Source organism: Eumetopias jubatus, unplaced genomic scaffold (genome assembly GCF_037043125.1).
Source record: "Eumetopias jubatus isolate StellerSeaLion01/CBP00866 unplaced genomic scaffold, mEumJub1_p1.0 scaffold_16, whole genome shotgun sequence".
In the NCBI taxonomy this organism is placed as follows: Eukaryota; Metazoa; Chordata; class Mammalia; order Carnivora; family Otariidae; genus Eumetopias; species Eumetopias jubatus.
This window is the reverse complement of record NW_028274822.1, coordinates 48,152,589-48,169,687: the sequence shown is the minus strand read 5'-3', so window position 1 is coordinate 48,169,687 and position 17,099 is coordinate 48,152,589. Positions and strand designations below refer to the sequence as shown.

The 17,099-nt window shown below is 43.9% G+C and overlaps 1 protein-coding gene across 1 annotated transcript in view; it reads right to left on the bottom strand.

Moving 5' to 3' along the window:
• SLC35D4 (solute carrier family 35 member D4) overlaps window positions 1–17,099 on the bottom strand; it is a 117,017-nt gene that overhangs the window by 51,913 nt on the left and 48,005 nt on the right. Inside the window, exons 8-11 of the mRNA XM_028098421.2 lie at window positions 15,455–15,503; window positions 14,657–14,702; window positions 13,522–13,557; window positions 9,533–9,567 (exon numbers count right to left, since the gene is read on the bottom strand). Of these exons, the coding sequence (XP_027954222.1) occupies window positions 9,533–9,567; window positions 13,522–13,557; window positions 14,657–14,702; window positions 15,455–15,503 (166 nt within the window). The remainder of the gene's footprint in view (window positions 1–9,532; window positions 9,568–13,521; window positions 13,558–14,656; window positions 14,703–15,454; window positions 15,504–17,099) is intronic.

The window sequence follows — 17,099 nt, the reverse complement described above, 5'->3', positions numbered from 1 at the left end:
CAGAATTTAACTATGGTAACAGAAATCAGATCTGTGGTGGCTTTGGTGGTGGATGAGAAGTGAATAATGAGAAAGGGGCATGAGGAAACTTTCTATAGTGACAGAAATGGTCTGTATCTTCAAGGCAGTGTAAGCTACACAGGTGTATACCTTTGTCAAAATTGATCAAGCCGTACACATAAGATAGGTGCAATTCATATACATAAATTATACCTCAATAATTTTTTTTTGAGAGAGAGAGTGTGCACATGCAAGCGGGGGTGGGGGGGGAGAAGGGGCAGAGTGAGAGGTAGAAAGAGAATCTTAAGCTGACTCCATGCTCAGCGTGGAGTCTGACATGGAGCTCGATCTCACGACCCTGAGATCATGACCTGAGCTGAAATCAAGAGTTGGACACTTGGGGCACCTGGGTGGCTCAGTCAGTTAAGCGTCTGCCTTTGGCTCAGGTCAAGATCCCAGGGTCCTGAGATCAAGTCCCCCATCAGGCTCCCTGCTCAGCGGGGGCCTGCTTCTCTATCTGCCTACCGTTCCCCCTGCTGTGCTCTCTCCTCTCTCTCTCTCTCACAAATAAATAAAATCTTAAAAAAAAAAAAAGAGTTGGATACTTAACCAACTGAGCCACCCAGGCACCCCTATTCCTCAATTTTTTAATGTTTTAAAAGTATAGGGCTACTGAAAGGGGTCCTCTAAGCAAAGAGAGAGCCTAAAAGTAACATAGACCAGAAAGGAACACAGACAATATACAGTACAGTCACCTTACAGGCAATACAATGGCACTAAATTCATATCTTTCAATAGTTACCCTGAATGTAAATGGGCTAAATGCCCCAATCAAAAGACACAGCCTATCAGATTGGATAAAAAAAACAAGACCCATAGATATGTTGTCTGCAAGAGATTCATTTTAGATACAAAGACACCCCCAGATTGAAAGTGAGGGGGTGGAAAATCATTTACCATGCTAATGGACACCAAAAGAAAGCTGGGGTGGCAATCCTTATATCAGACAAATTAGATTTTAAACCAAAGACTGTAATAAGAGATGAGGAAGGACACTATATCCTACTTAAAGGGTCTATCCAACAAGAAGATCTAACAATTGTAAATATCTATACCCCTAATATGAGAGCAGCCAATTATATAAGCCAATTATTAACAAAAGCAAAGAAACACATGGACAACAATACAGTAATAGTGGGGGACTTTAACACCCCCCTCACTGAAATGGACAGATCATCTAAGCAAAAGATCAACAAGGAAATAAGGACTTTAAATTACACATTGGACCAAATGGACTTCACAGATATATTCAGAACATTCCATCCCAAAGCAAGAGAACACACATTCTTCTCCAGTGCCCATGGAACATTCTCCAGAAGAGATCACATCCTAGGTCACAAATCAGGTCTCAACTGGCACCAAAAATTGGGATCATTCCCTGCATATTTTCGGACCACAGTGCTTTGAAACTAGAACTCAATCACAAGAGGAAAGTCGGAAAGAACTCAAATACATGGAGGCTAAAGAGCATCCTACTAAAGAATGAATGGGTCAACCAGGAAATTAAAGAAGAATTAAAAAAATTCATGGAAACAAATGAAAATGAAAACACAACTGTTCAGAATCTTTGGGATGCAGCAAAGGCAGTCCTGAGAGGAAAGTATATAGCAATACAAGCCTTTCTCAAGAAACAAGAAAGGTCTTAAATACACAACCTAACCTTACACCTAAAGGAGCTGGAGAAAAGAACAGCAAATAAAGCCTAAACTCAGCAGGAGAAGAGAAATAGTAAAGATCAGAGCAGAAATCAATGAAATAGAAACCGAAAGAACAGTAGAACAGATCAGTGAAACTAGGAGCTGGTTCTTTGAAAGAATTAACAAGATTGATAAACCCCTGGCCAGACATATCAAAAAGAAAAGAGAAATGACCCAAATAAATAAAATCATGAATGAAAGAGAAGAGATCACAACCAACACCAAAGAAATACAATTATAAGAACATACTATGAGCTAATATATGCCAGCAAATTAGATAATCTGGAAGAAATAGATGCATTCCTAGAGATGTATAAACTACCAAACTTCCTGAACCAGGAAGAAATAGAAAACCTGAATAGACCCATAACCAGGAAGGAAATTGAAGCAGTAATCAAAAATCTCCCAACAAACAAGAGCCCAGGGGCAGATGGCTTCCCAGGGGAATTCTACGAAAGATTTAAAGAAGAATTAATACCTATCCTTCTGAAACTGTTCCAAAAAAGAGAAAATGGAAGGAAAACTTCCAAACTAATTTTATGAGGCCAGCATTACCTTGATCCCCAAATCAGACAAAGACCCCAACAAAAAGGAGAATTACAGACCAATATCCCTGATGAACATGGATGCAAAAATTCTCACCAAAATACTAGCCAATAGGATCCAACAGTACATTAAAAGGTTATTCACCACGATCAAGTGGGATTTATTCCTGGGCTGCAAGGTTGGTTCAACATCCACAAATCAATCAATGTGATACAATACATTAATAAAGGAAAGAACAAGAACCATATGATCCTCTCAATAGACACAGAAAAAGCATTTGACAAAGTACAGCATCCTTTCTTGATTAAAATGCTTCAGAGTGTAGGGATACAGGATACATACCTCAATACCATAAAAGCCATCCATGAAAAACCCACAGTGAATATCATTCTCAATGGGAAAAACTGAGAGCTTTCCCTGTAAGGTCAGGAACACGGCAGGGATGTCCACTATCACCACTGCTATTCAACATAGTACTAGAAGTCCTAGCCACAGCAATCAGACAACAAAAGGAAATAAAAGGCATCCAAACTGGCAAAGAAGAAGTCAAACTCTCACTCTTTGCAGATATGATACTTTGTGTGAAAAACCTAAAAGACTCCACCCCAAAACAGCCAGAACTCATACAGGAATTCAGTAAAGTGGCAGGATATAAAATCAATGCACAGAAATCAGTTGCATTTATATACACCAACAACAAGACAGAAGAAAGAGAAATTAAGGAGTCGATCCCATTTACAATCGCACCCAAAACCATAAGATACCTAGGAATAAATCTAATCAAAGAGGCAAAGAATCTGTGCTCAGAAAACTATAAATTACTCATGAAAGAAATTGAAGAAGACACAAAGAAATGGAAAAATGTTCCATGCTCATGGATTGGAAGAACAAATATTGTGAAGATGTCAATGCTACCTAGGGCAATCTACACATTCAACGCAATCCCTATGAAAATACCATCCACTTTTTTCAAAGAAATGGAACAAATAATCCTAAAATTTGTATGGAACCAGAAAAGACCCCGAATAGCCAGAGGAATGTTGAAAAAGAAAAGCAAAGCTGGCGGCATCACAATCCCGGTCTTCAAGCTCTATTACAAAGCTGTAATCATCAAGACAGTATGGTACTGGCACAAAAACAGACACATAGATCAATGGAACAAAATAAAGAGCCCAGAAATGGACCTTCAACTCTAAGGTCAACTAATCTTCAACAAAGCAGGAAATAATGTCCAATGGAAAAAAGACAGTCTCTTCAAAAAATGGTGTTGGGAAAATTGGACAGCCACATGCAGAAGAATGAAACGGGACCATTTCCTTACACCACACACAAAAATAGACTCAAAATGGATGAAAGACCTAAATGTGAGACAGGAGTCCATCAAAATCCTAAAGGAGAATACAGGCAGCAACCTCTTCGACCTCAGCCGCAGCAACTTCTTCCTGGAAACATTGCCAAAGGCAAGGGAAGCAAGGGCAAAAATGAACTATTGGGACTTCATCAAGATAAAAAGCTTTTGCACAGCAAAAGAAACAGTCAACAAAACCAAAAGACAACCGACAGGATGGGAAAAGATATTTGCAAATGACATATCAGATAAAGGGCTAGTATCCAAAATCTATAAAGAACTTATTAAACTCAACACCCAAAGAACAAATGATCCAATCAAGAAATGGGCAGAAGACAGGAACAGACATTTTTCCAAAGAAGACATCCAATGGCCAACAGACACATGAAAAAGTGCTCCACATCGCTCGGCATCAGGGAAATCCAAATCAAAACCTCAATGAGATACCACCTCACACCAGTCAGAATGGCTAAAATTAACAAGTCAGGAAACCGACAGATGTTGGCAGAGATGCAGAGAAAGGGGAACCCTCCTACACAGTTGGTGGGAATGCAAGCTGGTGCAGCCACTCTGGAAAACAGTACGGAGGTTCCTCAAAAAGTTGAAAATAGAGCTACCATACGATCCAGCAAATTGCACTACTGGGTATTTACCCCAAAGATACAAATGTAGTGATCCAAAGGGGTATGTGCACCCTGATGTTTATAGCAGCAATGTCCACAATAGACAAACTATGGAAAGAGCCAAGATGTCCATCGACAGATGAATGGATAAAGAAGATGTGGTGTATATATATATATATATATATATACACACACACACACACACACACACACACACACACACACACAATAGAATATTATGCAGCCATCAAAAGGAATGAAATCTTGGGCACCTGGGTGGCTCAGTCGTTAAGTGTCTGCCTTCGGCTCAGGTCATGGTCTCAGGGTCCTGGGATCGAGTCCCACATCAGGCTCCCTGCTCCGCGAGAGGCCTGCTTCTCCCTCTCCCACTCCCCCTGCTTGTGTTCCTGTTCTCACTGTCTCTGTCTCTGTCAAATAAATAAATAAAATCTTTAAAAAAAAAAAAGGAATGAAATCTTGCCATTTGCAACGATATGGATGGAACTGGAGGGTATTATGCTGAGCGAAATAAGTCAGTCAGAGAAAGACATGTATCATATGACCTCACTGATATGAGGAATTCTTAATCTCAGGAAACAAACTGAGGGTTGCTAGAGTGATAGGGGGTGGGAGGGATGGGGTGGCTGGGTGACAGACATTGGGGAGGGTATGTGCTATGGTGAGTGCTGTGAATTGTACAAGACTGTTGAATCACAGACCTGTACCTCTGAAACAAATAATACATTATATGTTAAAAAAAGAAGAAGAAGAAGAAGAAGAAGAAGAAAGCAGGAAGGGAAAAATGAAGGGGGGGAAATTGGAGGGGGAGACGAACCATGAGAGACTATGGACTCTGAGAAACAAACCGAGGGTTCTAGAGGGGAGGGAGGTGAGGGGATGGGTTAGCCTGGTGATGGGTATTAAAGAGGGCACGCACTGCATGGAGCACTGGGTGTTATACCCAAACAATGAATCATGGAACACTACATCAAAAACTAATGATGTAATGTATGGTGATTCACATAACATAACAAAAAAATAAATAATGTAAAATAATTAATTGATTAATTAATTAAAGTACTACTAAATAATTAAGAGACAAGTGAAAAAAAGAAGAGGTGAAAAGAAACCGAAAGGAATAAAGCCCTGCTTTAAAATGTCAGCAATTGTGGGGCATCTGGCTGGCTCAGCGGGTAGAGCATGTGACTCCTGATCTCAGGGTTGTGAGTTTGAATTCCACATTGGGTGTAGAGATTACTTAAATAAATAAAACTTTAAGAAATTTTAAAAAATAAAATGCCACCAATTGTTAATAGATCCTTCATAAAAACACTGCACCCATGAGTCCTGAGGACTTACTGTGTCTTAACTGGTGCAGGTGTGGGGAATCAGGAACATGTTCTCCCTGATACTCAGGCCCTGCCATGGACATTCTAGATGGAAAGTGTAATAATCAAGTGGGAAAGACTAAGGATTGTTCTAACTTAAAAACAGGCTAGACTACCCATGGGTCCAATGAGAAAGCTAACAAATTGGAAGGAGCTGTCCTATCACAGCAGTCCTCAAATACTTCTGGAGAAGAGAGATTTTCCTCCAGTGTTTTATTTGCTTAAACTTTGTAATTGTATTCCGCTATGAGAAAATATCATCAGGACCCATCAAAGAGTTGAGGGTAATTGACTTAGGTTTATAAAGCCGAGAAAAACTGATCCTCCAGTACTCTTCTAGACTCTGAGCTTCCATCATCTCAGGAATCTCATCTTTACTGTTCCTGAATGCTCTTTGAAGCAAAAAGGCAGTGCTTACAGTTGCTCTGGTTGTGCACTGCACAATTTCAAAGCAGAGCACTTTAGCTAGATCACGACTGTAATGTGGCAGCCCTGAGAGTTTCTAAAAGTTAAAGCTGATCAAAATTTACACAGTCTCTTTTCATGTGGATTTCACAAGCAGCTTCCCTATTCTAGTCAGGATTGTTTTGCTACTCAACATTCCTGATCCAAACAGGCCCTTAAGGACCAGCCTGTTGATAGTAAGGTTTCAAGTCAAAGGCACTCCACTGACCAGAGGTGAAAAGAAAAACACCCATATACGTCTTTAAGGCCCCTTGGCACACAATTTGTAAAAGTTCTAAGAAAGCGACCAACAGGATCACAGTGACCACACGCAGAGCACCTTCATACACACAGAAGTAGGTGTGATTTTACAGTGTTTCCCTGGGATGCTCGTGGGTTAGAAGCTGGACTTGGTGCTGGTACAGATGAAAATCTTCAGCTTCTTCTGGAAGGTTGCCACCAGTTTGTACAGAGCCCCACACCCACCTTCACCAGGGCTGCTGCTGGAGTCTGCTATGATGGCTGCTGAGGCCTGAAGGCCTACCTGAACCCTACAGCTTTGGGGAGCTGGGAGCCTCAGCCACCTACAGCAAGGGAGGCCACGGCTACCTCAGCTATTGCCACCAGGGTCACAGCCAGTCTCACAGGCCAGCAAAATCCTTCTCAGGAGCCCATCTTTGTTTACCTGGTCTCTTCAGAGACAATCATCTCAGCGACCTGAAAACTGCAACACAACAAACCTGCATCCAGGAGTCCTTCCACAGAAGTGTACCCAGTCTCTCTCTGATGAACCCCACAGGCTTTACAACTCCCTGAGCTGCCCACCACAGACATATCAATCATTCACCATACCAAGCGATCAAAGCCTGCAGAAGGAATGGGACTAAGCATCTGATGTCCATTCTTGTTTTTTAATATAATCTGAAGGAAAATTAATCTTTGTAAACATCTTTTTCTGGTATAACTGAGTTCCGAACAAGTTCTCAAATAAGAATGATTTTTTTTATCCCCTATACATTTTTTTGAGAGAGAGAGAGAGTGGGAGGAAGGGTAGAGAGAGAAGTAAAGAGAGAGAATCTTAAGCAGGCTCCAAGTTCAGCACAGAGCCCAGTGTAAGGCTTGATCTCACCACCCTGAGATCATGACCTGAGCCAAAATCAAGAATCAGATGCCTAACGACTGAGCCACCCAGGTGCCCCATGTCCCCTATACATTTTTAAAAATTCAGTGGTTTTTAGCATATTAAGAGTTGTACAACCATCATCATTACCAATTTCCAGAACATTTCATCACCTCAAAAAGAATCTGGGGCCTATCTTAAATTACTCTTCTGCCCAGGCCATTCTACGACCATAGGCTATTGACCACTTTGTGTGCCCAGAGAGTAAGTAAGTGCCCAAGATATTCTTGCATTGGCCTAAAAGTTTAGCAATAAGTCAGGGTAAAATGTGGGAATGCTGGCCAAACTATATATACTATTGCCAGCAACCCTGTGCTCAGAAACTGGTAGAAAAATGCCCCTCAAACCAAAAGGAGCTCCAGGGGAGCCTGGGTGGCTCAGTCAGTTAAGCATCTGATTCTTGATCTCGGCTCAGGTCATGATCTCAGGATTGTGAGCTCAAGCCCCGCATCACGCTCTGAGCTGAGCATGGAGCCTGCTTAAGATTCTCTCTCTCTCTCCCCCTCTGCCCCTCCCCTTCTCCCTTGCATGTGTGCACGAACGCATGTTCTCTCTTTCAAAAACAAAACAAAGTAAAAACAAAAACCAAGAGAAGCTCCAAAAAGAAATTTAATAAAATCGTATAAAATTATTCACTCACTCAGAAGACTTTATAATAAAGTGTAGAATCCCTAAAAAAGAAGCATTTAAAAAAGAAAAACCTGGGAGAAGGGTCAGGACCTAAACTCCGGTGTCTCTGCTACACACCTCCCCTCCACCATCTTGGCCACATCCCTTAACTGCTATTGGCTTCAATTTCCTCATTTGTAAAAGGTGGTGGCAACTTGGATAATCACTAAGATTCCTTCCAGCTCTGAGAATTATGAGTAACAAACGAACAAGCATCACCTCTTAGATGAAAGGCAGAGTGATTTATTTAGGTGAGGATTTGTCACCCAAATCCACCACTAATCAGTCAGGGAGCAAAGGAGCATGCAAATCAAAGCTTTTCCAAAGGCTCTGAACAAAACACAGTTGCAAGGGGGAGGGTGCTTCGGGGGCTCGTGAATATCTCTTGGGTGGCAACCACCTGACTGCATGAAAGAATGACAAGAGGCACACTCAAAGGCAGACAAGCAGCAGCTTGGGTGAGCAGAAACAGGTAGGGTTCACACCATGGGCGTCATATGATTTTTATTTTACAAAGGATAGGTTTTCAACACGAGAGTGCAGAGGGCACTCAGCAGCAAACCTTACAGTCGGAAGATAACCCCAGGCTGTGGGAATGGGCAGAAAATAGCAGACGTGCATCAGTGTGGGCAAGTGTAGAATAATGCTCTGAGAAAAAAGTAATTCACATTATCCTCATGAGACACGGGTTCAGATGAGTCATATACAAACCAGAAACACTCCGTCACTATCGACAGTTTTCTCAGGAGACTAGTTCAAATAATCCGAAGCAGCTAAAGGTGCCAACAGAAAGCGCTCATTGTTTTGGGCACAACAGGAACTAGAAAGGGCTTTAGAAATAACCCAGGTCACCTTTCTCATTTTAACTGAGACTCTGAGGGCTTGGGAAATGCCTTATGCCCAGCAAATGGCCAACAAACATGAGTTTGAAGGAGACTGACCAATAAAATGTGTAGTTCCAGCCATACCGCATGCAGATACTATTTTGTTATATTTGGCATCAACTTCAAAACCTTTCAGAGTAAAAAACCACAAAGGAACAGAGTATTGTGGGCAATTCCTGAATCCGAAAAACAACTCTAGAGTAACCGAGGCAGCCAACAGGGCAAAGGTAAGCTTTAAAACTCGACTTCCTTAATCTGCAATTATGAATATTGCATGATCACATATGATAAAAATGTGTGAAAGGATGTCAGTCAGCAGTAGGGTGAATCTGAACTTTTTCACCAAATCCTTTTACACTAGGATTGAAGCAATTCTGGATGTTTGAAGAAGGAACTTTAGAAGAGGAGAAGGCAAGCACTAGTTTATCCAGCAGATAACAAGCCTGTCTGGACAGCTGAGGCCGCACCAGATGAAAACACAGATGTCAAAATTTAAGAAGGGGTAAGTATAAATTCATGGGCGATAAATCCACAATGGGTCATTGAGATCAGTTTCAAGTACGTGGACAATGCCTAACCCCAGTGCTTCCATCCTGGAAGGCAAATCACTCTCCTATAAAATGTCCCTCAGAGATGCAACTGGGTCAGAGCACTGGGTTGAATGGGCAATATAAAACAAGCAAACTGACTTACCTGTGGGATGGGATGCAAGTGCCAGGAGCACCACACTGAAAATGAAACAGCAGAGCAGTGAGGAAGTCTTCCCAGCACTGAGGGAACAGCAACATACAATTCTGTCCATTCTGCTCGGAAACAGTGAAATTTGCCTAAGAGCAGATTAGCTGCACCAAATGGTCTCACTCATCAGTGAGAGGGTGAGATCTCCTGAGATGCCTCAGGTTTTAGCAAGAGGGTTGACCGCACCCGTGATGGGCCAAGGACCCACACCCCACCCCCAGGCCAGCTGTGTGGCCATCACCACACCTAATTTGCCAAGAGTACGAGTAAGCTAAACAAAGCCAACTTGGAATTACAGATCAGCTGCAACCGAAAAGCCAGCTGTCGAGTGTGAGCTAAATCTGTCTGCCATAAAATTAACTCTGTAGAAGGTAAGCTAAATTTCCAAGAAGACATCCCACAGAATGATCCATCCCATCCACCATGTGCCTGGAAACTACCTGGACTGATTTGCAATGGAAGCCGAAAAGGATGAGGAGAAGGAGGAGTGTTCCTCTGATGCTGGCTATGTTGGTCCTTCCTCTCCAGAAGCTTCTCCCATCTCCCAGTACCCGCCCACCACGCCTTCACACTGCCCTGGCCCACCTTCTACACCTTTTCCATCACGACTCCATGCCATGCAGGCAGCTATCTGGTTAGAGGTTAGGAATACAACTTTTTATCCAAGGATAGGAGGGGATTTTTTTATTTTTAATGCTAGACAGCCTACTCTGGTTCTTAATGCTGGCTGAACACCAGAATGGCCAACACCCTGGCTAGAATCTCTAAGGGCAAGATCCAAGCTTCAGTTGTTTTCCTTTGTTACAGCCCCAGGGTGCTCTAAAGGGCACCGGGATGGAGAACCACCAAAGTCTCTAGTTGGTGACATTATAGGCGGTGTGGGGGACAGTTTGAACGGGGAAGGCACTGTTAGCTTGACAGCCCTGCCCCCTCCCTGCTCCGGGGTTAAATCCTTGCACCATTTCTGTTTTTCTCAATCTCTTCCTTTGCTCTGCCCCTCAAGTACTGGTTCTCCGATGACTCAGAGGAGCGGTGTCATGCAAAGAGGCAGGAGGTGAGGAGGGTCAGGAGAGAGGCAATGAAGGAGAGCCATGTGTTAGGTCATTCAGAAGTTGTAGGTTTGTAAGACAGGCCTTACAGGTAGCTACAAAAAATATGCACACTACAAACTAACCTGGAGATGTTCTGTCCTTTGCTTGCCATCTCTTCTTTCTTTGGCAAACACAGACCCTGTACAATACTCCATTATGTTATCTCACTGGATCCCCTTTTGGTTATAACTCCTATGGCAGGATAGAAGAGGCCCCTTTCCATCCCAAAGTATCTCCCAGAGCTTGCCATGGTACCCCAAATCCCATCATTGGCATCATCCCAAAGGGTGTCTCCGAAATAAAATATTAGGGGATAAAAATAAGAAGAAATAATTAAATGAAAGAGTTGATCCTCTAATCCCTGTTTGAGTTTTGCAAATATAGTGGCATACCACTCCTAATTCCTATGCTGTGACCTCCTATAGGGCAAGAACCATATTTTATTCCTCCTGGATCCCAAGTGTCTAGCAGGGCCACACATACAGTAGGCGCCGCATATGTGTTTGGAATTGTAATTACTCGCCTCCAGGAGTATTTGTGGTGGGCAGTATAGAGAAGTATACCTATTTGTGGTGGGCAGAAGAGAAGTATACCTTGAAGCCCCCTATATTTCTAAGACTATATGCGACATGTAAACTCTATAGAAGAACTTACACTCCTATAAAAGGCATATGATAACAGATCGACAGCAGATTTTTAAAATGCATTCAACAGCTGTTTATTGAATGTCTGCTCAGTGCCAGATTCTGTTCTAATTTGGGGATATGGCAATGAACAAAACAGAAAACCTTCCTCTACTTCCTATATAGGAAATATAAAGGGGAAATAGGAGAAAAATATGTTCTCCACAGGCTGAAGTCAACAAAGTTATACCCCAGACAGATCGCGTGTCTATTTCCTTTTGACACACACACACACACACACACACACACACACACACACACACACACACACACAGTTTCATCTGCAAAATGGGGGGTGGAGTAGCAGCAGGGAACAGATGATAATTTTCCATTTAATATTTAATAATGTCTGCTTGTGTTAAAAGGAAATGGTGTTGGGCATGTATCCCGTAATATTCATTCCTTATAAATTACCTAAATTTCTTAAAATGCTGGTAAAGGCCGTATCATTGTTAGACATTCCATTTATTTTCAGCCCCAGATCCAACCCCCTCCTTTATTCCTTCCTTCATCCTTTCCGGTCTGCCTCGGGCCTTAGACCTCTGTTTATATGAGAAACACCAGAAGTCAGGGTCAGGGAGCAAATACACCCTCAAGAAAATAGGAGTATGTGCCAAAGTACAGACCCGCTCAACTACCGGCTTCCCTCAAAAAAAAGCAGGATCAAACCAGTTCTTGGCCCTGGCAGCTGCTGCACTGATCCGAGGGACCCCTCAGTGTCCTGTGCCCAGGGGAAATCGAGAAGCAGCCCTCACTCTAACTCACACATCTTCATCACAGGGACTGAAAGAAGACTCGGGAACAGAATCATGGCTTTAGCCAGTGTGTAGATGCCCAGCCAGGAAGACTTGAGCACCGGGCTCAGCCCGGGGTGGGTGGGGGGAACCGGGCTGGCAGGAGGATGAGTCGGGGGTCACAGAGGCTCACTTTTCCATCCCCTTATTCCTTTGCTGCTCGAGTGGACTCTAAGTTCTATGGAGAAAAAGAACTGCCCCAAGTGTTCTGATGTCATGGGAACATGTTAAACATCCAGAGCCTTCTTCATTTTCAGAAACATCTCTTGAAAAGGCAGCTGGTGTGTCCGGGCAGAGTGGAACTAATGATTGTTTTCAGCGGAGTACAAAAGAGGCCTACAGCCATGCCTGTGGTGGATCCTTTTGAAAAGGCATTTTAATAAACTAAGACATTTATGAGCTTTATCTGCAGATGGAGAATACAGCTCATGTTGAATGTTTAAGATGAACTTCCTGCAGAAATCAGCATGGCTAAGTGCTGAGTGGCACATCCCCAGCCTCGGTCACCTTTGCAAGCGTTGCTGCATTAGGGCAAACTTGGGCTCCCAGCGGCAGATCTCACCCTTCTTTCCCTCTCAGCTAGGTCCCGCGGTGTACACTCAGAGACCACAAAACTCCAAGAACACTCCCAGCTATTCTATTTAGCAGAAAGAGCCCTATTCTTTGCTTGGCTGGGGGCAAGGGTATGAATGGCAGTGCATATACCATATTTAAATGTTATAAATCAAACCTCAAACTTCATCCTACCTCAGTAAATATACCTTCAAAAAACCTGGAAGTCTAGGTTAGAATTTAGAATTCTTGGAGTCCCTGGAGCTTCATGTCAGAATGTGGCAGCATGGACAGATCCAACCTCTGGCTCCTGGCTCCCAGTGAGCCCCCTTCTCTCTCCACCCCAGGCTCCATCCTGCACACTGAAGCCTCATACACTTGTGTGTGGACAAATCAGCATGCAAGTCCACTCTCCTGCAAGTCCTCTCCCACTAACAGTCTGTCTTCGGACACTCCTTGGGTCTAGGAATGAGTTAGGAAGTCGAGCTCAGAACCACCTGAGCAGGGAATTCTAGGTCCCAGGCTAGAAGGGAGGGTGTGGGCCCTGGGAAGAAATGTCCCCTTAACCTTACAGATCCACAACCCATGGGGAGAGGCATGGCCTTCTGAAGTGTGGAGCCAGAAAGAGGTCCCTTTTGTCTGGTCTACGGACAGAACCACTATTTGGTTTTCTCAACTTCTAGTCGTCCCACAAATTATTTAGCTTGCCTTTCTGGTAGGCACATTGGCTCAGAGCTCTCTAATCAAAATATTATTGGGAAATAAAAATCCGTTAGTTCTAGAAATATATGAGTTGTTCTTTGAAAATGTAAGTTATATTTTACCTGAACATATAGTTTAAGTACTGCTGGTCAATGTCGCTAAGGAATGAGAAAAAAAAAAAGATAAAACATGTGAAATAATAGAAGTGTTTTACATACACAAAAAAGTCATTATATTCTAATAATTATATCTATGGTTAAGTTTCTACATTTAAAAATTGTCAATAAATGGTATGAAGGGTACTTTATATTCAAAACTTGTTCCTGGCTCATTTTTAAGAAAACACTTCCTAGTTAATAGTAATCACACACATTTTCACCTATGACGGATTATCTCTGCGTGTACATTTGCCACCAGGAAAGGAGAGTCAACTCTCTCAGGCCATTGGACTGGCTCCTAAGGCCACCATATTTGACAGATAAAAATACAGGTCACCCAAATACATCTGGATCTCAGATAAAGAATCATGTTCAAGTATATTCCAAATATTGCATGGGCCATAATTACACTAAAAAAAGGATTCACTACTTACCTGAAATTCAAATTTAACTGGGCACCCTGTATTTTATCTGGCAACTCCACTGGCTTCTAGCTGCACAAACACTTCATTAAAAGAACAAAAGGTGTTCTAAGGGACCTAAAGTCACAGTCTCCAAGTGTATAATCTTCTCCCAGGGGTCCTTCTGGCGGCCCCCAAAACCCAGAGGCCAGGGGACCAGTCCAGGGCCTCTGACCTCCCAGCTGCAGGCCAACCCATGCCGGGACTCCTGTCTCTTTCATTGACATTTGCTAAGGCTGGTCCCTTGACTGCACAACAGGGGCCTCATTTTACCCCAGCACAGAGCTCGTGACTGGGGAACCTCTGAGTCTAAACAAAGTCAAGTTAGGAAGGAGCTGAGTAAACAAGAAAAAAGAGTTGGCCTCTGAGCTGCAAGAAATAAACTGGGGCCCCAAAGCCTCGGGTCACATTTTTATAAAAATGTTCTCTAAAAAGCTGTCCCTGAAGGAAGGGGGCAGAGGCTCCCCTGCTCTTCTCCCACTGCTGACGGCGGGTAGGATACGGTGCTGGTGGATCCCGCCTGCAAGGGCCCAACAGCAGGAGAGACGGCTCTGGGGGCCCCAGGCACGCTCACGACACCGTGGGTCTCACCCCTTGGCTTGAACGAAACAACAACCCACCCCACTTGAAAAGTTTACCTTAGCGCATTGGGTTTCCGGGCCTTCTGCAATATCTCATAAGCCCCTGAAAACGAAGCCGCGCATGTTACTGGCACAGGACGTTCCACGTGAATCAGCACAGGCGAGCGCCGCTCCTCCCCCGAGGAGCACCCCCGGCCGACAGGGGGCGACAACAACACTCTGGAGGGAGTCCAGGATGCGAGCGCAGTAATCCCCTGCGATGACCAGTCAATACAGAGAGTGCTGGGCCAGGAGGGCTCGTGATCAGCAGAAGGATACAACGCACAGGAAGCTTTCGGCTTCCTTTGCAGGGTGCGCAGGAGAAAGGAACACGCTGCATTTCTGAATCGTGTGTAACCAAGTCAGGGCCCTGCTCTCCCCCTAAGACTACAGACGGGAAAACACTGAACGAATGATTGGAAATAAAGTCAGATGGCCCTTGTATTTCCCCTGCGTCCATTTCTTTGGGTATGCTGCTGAAGGACACTGTTTTGTTAAACACAAACTTCTGGATCTCTTCTCACCATTTTTAGAGAAGATCAGCCAGCGTTTCTCAAGTAGACTTGAGCAAGCATGGCTAGAGCCATGGTGAGTTAATTAATGTTTGTCAAGAAAAAGAGAAGACTATATCAGAAATGGGAACATTTGAGGAAAACTCCAAAACAGGAAAGTCAGATCAGAAAATGCCCATTTAAGTTTAACCTTGACACCTTGTCTGTAATCTTCCTATTGTTCAGGGTCACCGAAAAGTGGATATATAATGAGGTCTAAATAATAAGCCTCAATTATTTAAGTAAGCATTCTTTTAAAACTTACCTACGCAGAGTAAGTGAATTACAGCCCAGAAATATCCACCAGGATCAAACTGTAACACAGGATTTAAAAAATATAATAATAAAACGGCTATAAGTAGAGCCAAATGGGATCCAGCATGGCAATCAGAAACCCTAAATGTCGGTGCACGGTGCCAACCCAGGGTGCCACAACAGGACTCTGGGGCCTTTGGCCAGTCCATCCTCATTTCTCACCCCGATGCCTATGACATCTTCCTAATAGGGCTCTCTGCCTCCAGCACCCTTTTTCCTGTTCTCCACACTACCCTCACTGTCTCTAAAAGACTAATTGGATGGTGTCACCTACTGCTTAAAATCATTCAACAGTCCCCCAGTGATTTTCAGGATAAAATCCAAACTCATGGCACCCGACGATCTCTAGGACAAGCCCCTGTCAAGCCCATCAGTCCTATCTACAACACCCCTTCCAGAGAAAGAACTTGCACTTCCCCAAGCCCGGATGCTTCCCCCCACCAACACGGTTGAGGGGCGTTCCCTCTCTTCTTCCCTTCCTTATTTTTCTGCGCAGAAGTTTATCTCATCTGCCACACTCTATTTCATGTATCACCTGTCTCTTTCTCCACCATTCCCTAGCCTGTAAATTCCAAGACAGGAATTTGCCCCTGTGCAAAAGTGAGTAAGTGCTCACTAAAGCTGAATCACAGAAAGGCAGGACACCTCCACGACTGTGCCCACACCTGCTTTCTTCTCCTGGCCATCTGGTCCTCTCCCTCCAAGATTTAAGTCCAGAGAGCAGAGTCTGGCTTTAGCATCAGAAAGATCTGGTGTAAAATCTGAAACCCCCACTTACTCATTAGCTGGTGACCTTTGGGGCCTCGTTATTCTTTAGCTATGCAATGGAGACAATAAGAGTCCCTCTCCTTGTGAAACTGTGAGATTTTAAATAAAATAAGGCACATGAAGCATTGGCCCAGAGCCTGGCACATAGCTAGCTCCCTATAATTGTTAGCTCCTCCTATTTCCCCGGTCCCCGAGTCTTCATAGGTGCCACATGGCGTCCCCTATCTCCCCACGACAGAGCCCCGGCCTCCCCATGTTATAATTATGTTTCTTGTCTGTCCTCCTCTCCTTTGTTCTGCCTGGACTCCGACTTCTGCCTGGATGAGGACAATTCTTCTTTGTGTCCCCAGAGCCTGGCTCAGTGCCTGACACTTGATGGGGATTTAATAACTGCTAGGGGAGAAGAGAGAGAAAACAGAAAACAGCGAGACTGCTACTGGAGGGGTAAGGGGGTGGGTCCTCAGGGCCTAATAAGGAAAAACTCAGGATAACTAAGTGAAAATCACTCTGCAGATGAGGCCCTCGGGATGAGAGGGAAAATCTACATCACCTCAATGCACGAGGCTAGAGCAACTCGGGCTGGGGCTCGTGGGTCCTCCAAGCGCATACAGAGGGCCGACGGCAGCCACCACGGTGCCCAGAGGCCAGAGCTCGCCCGGGCTGCTGCAGCCCTGGGGAGAAGGCAAAGGCCTGCAGAAGGGGTACTGACATGGCCACGAGGCACCCAGCCTAGAAGCTTTTTTTTTTTTTTTTTTAGATTTTATTTATTTGACAGAGACAGAGCAAGAGAGGGAACACAAGCAGGGGGAGTGGGAGAGTGAGAAAGA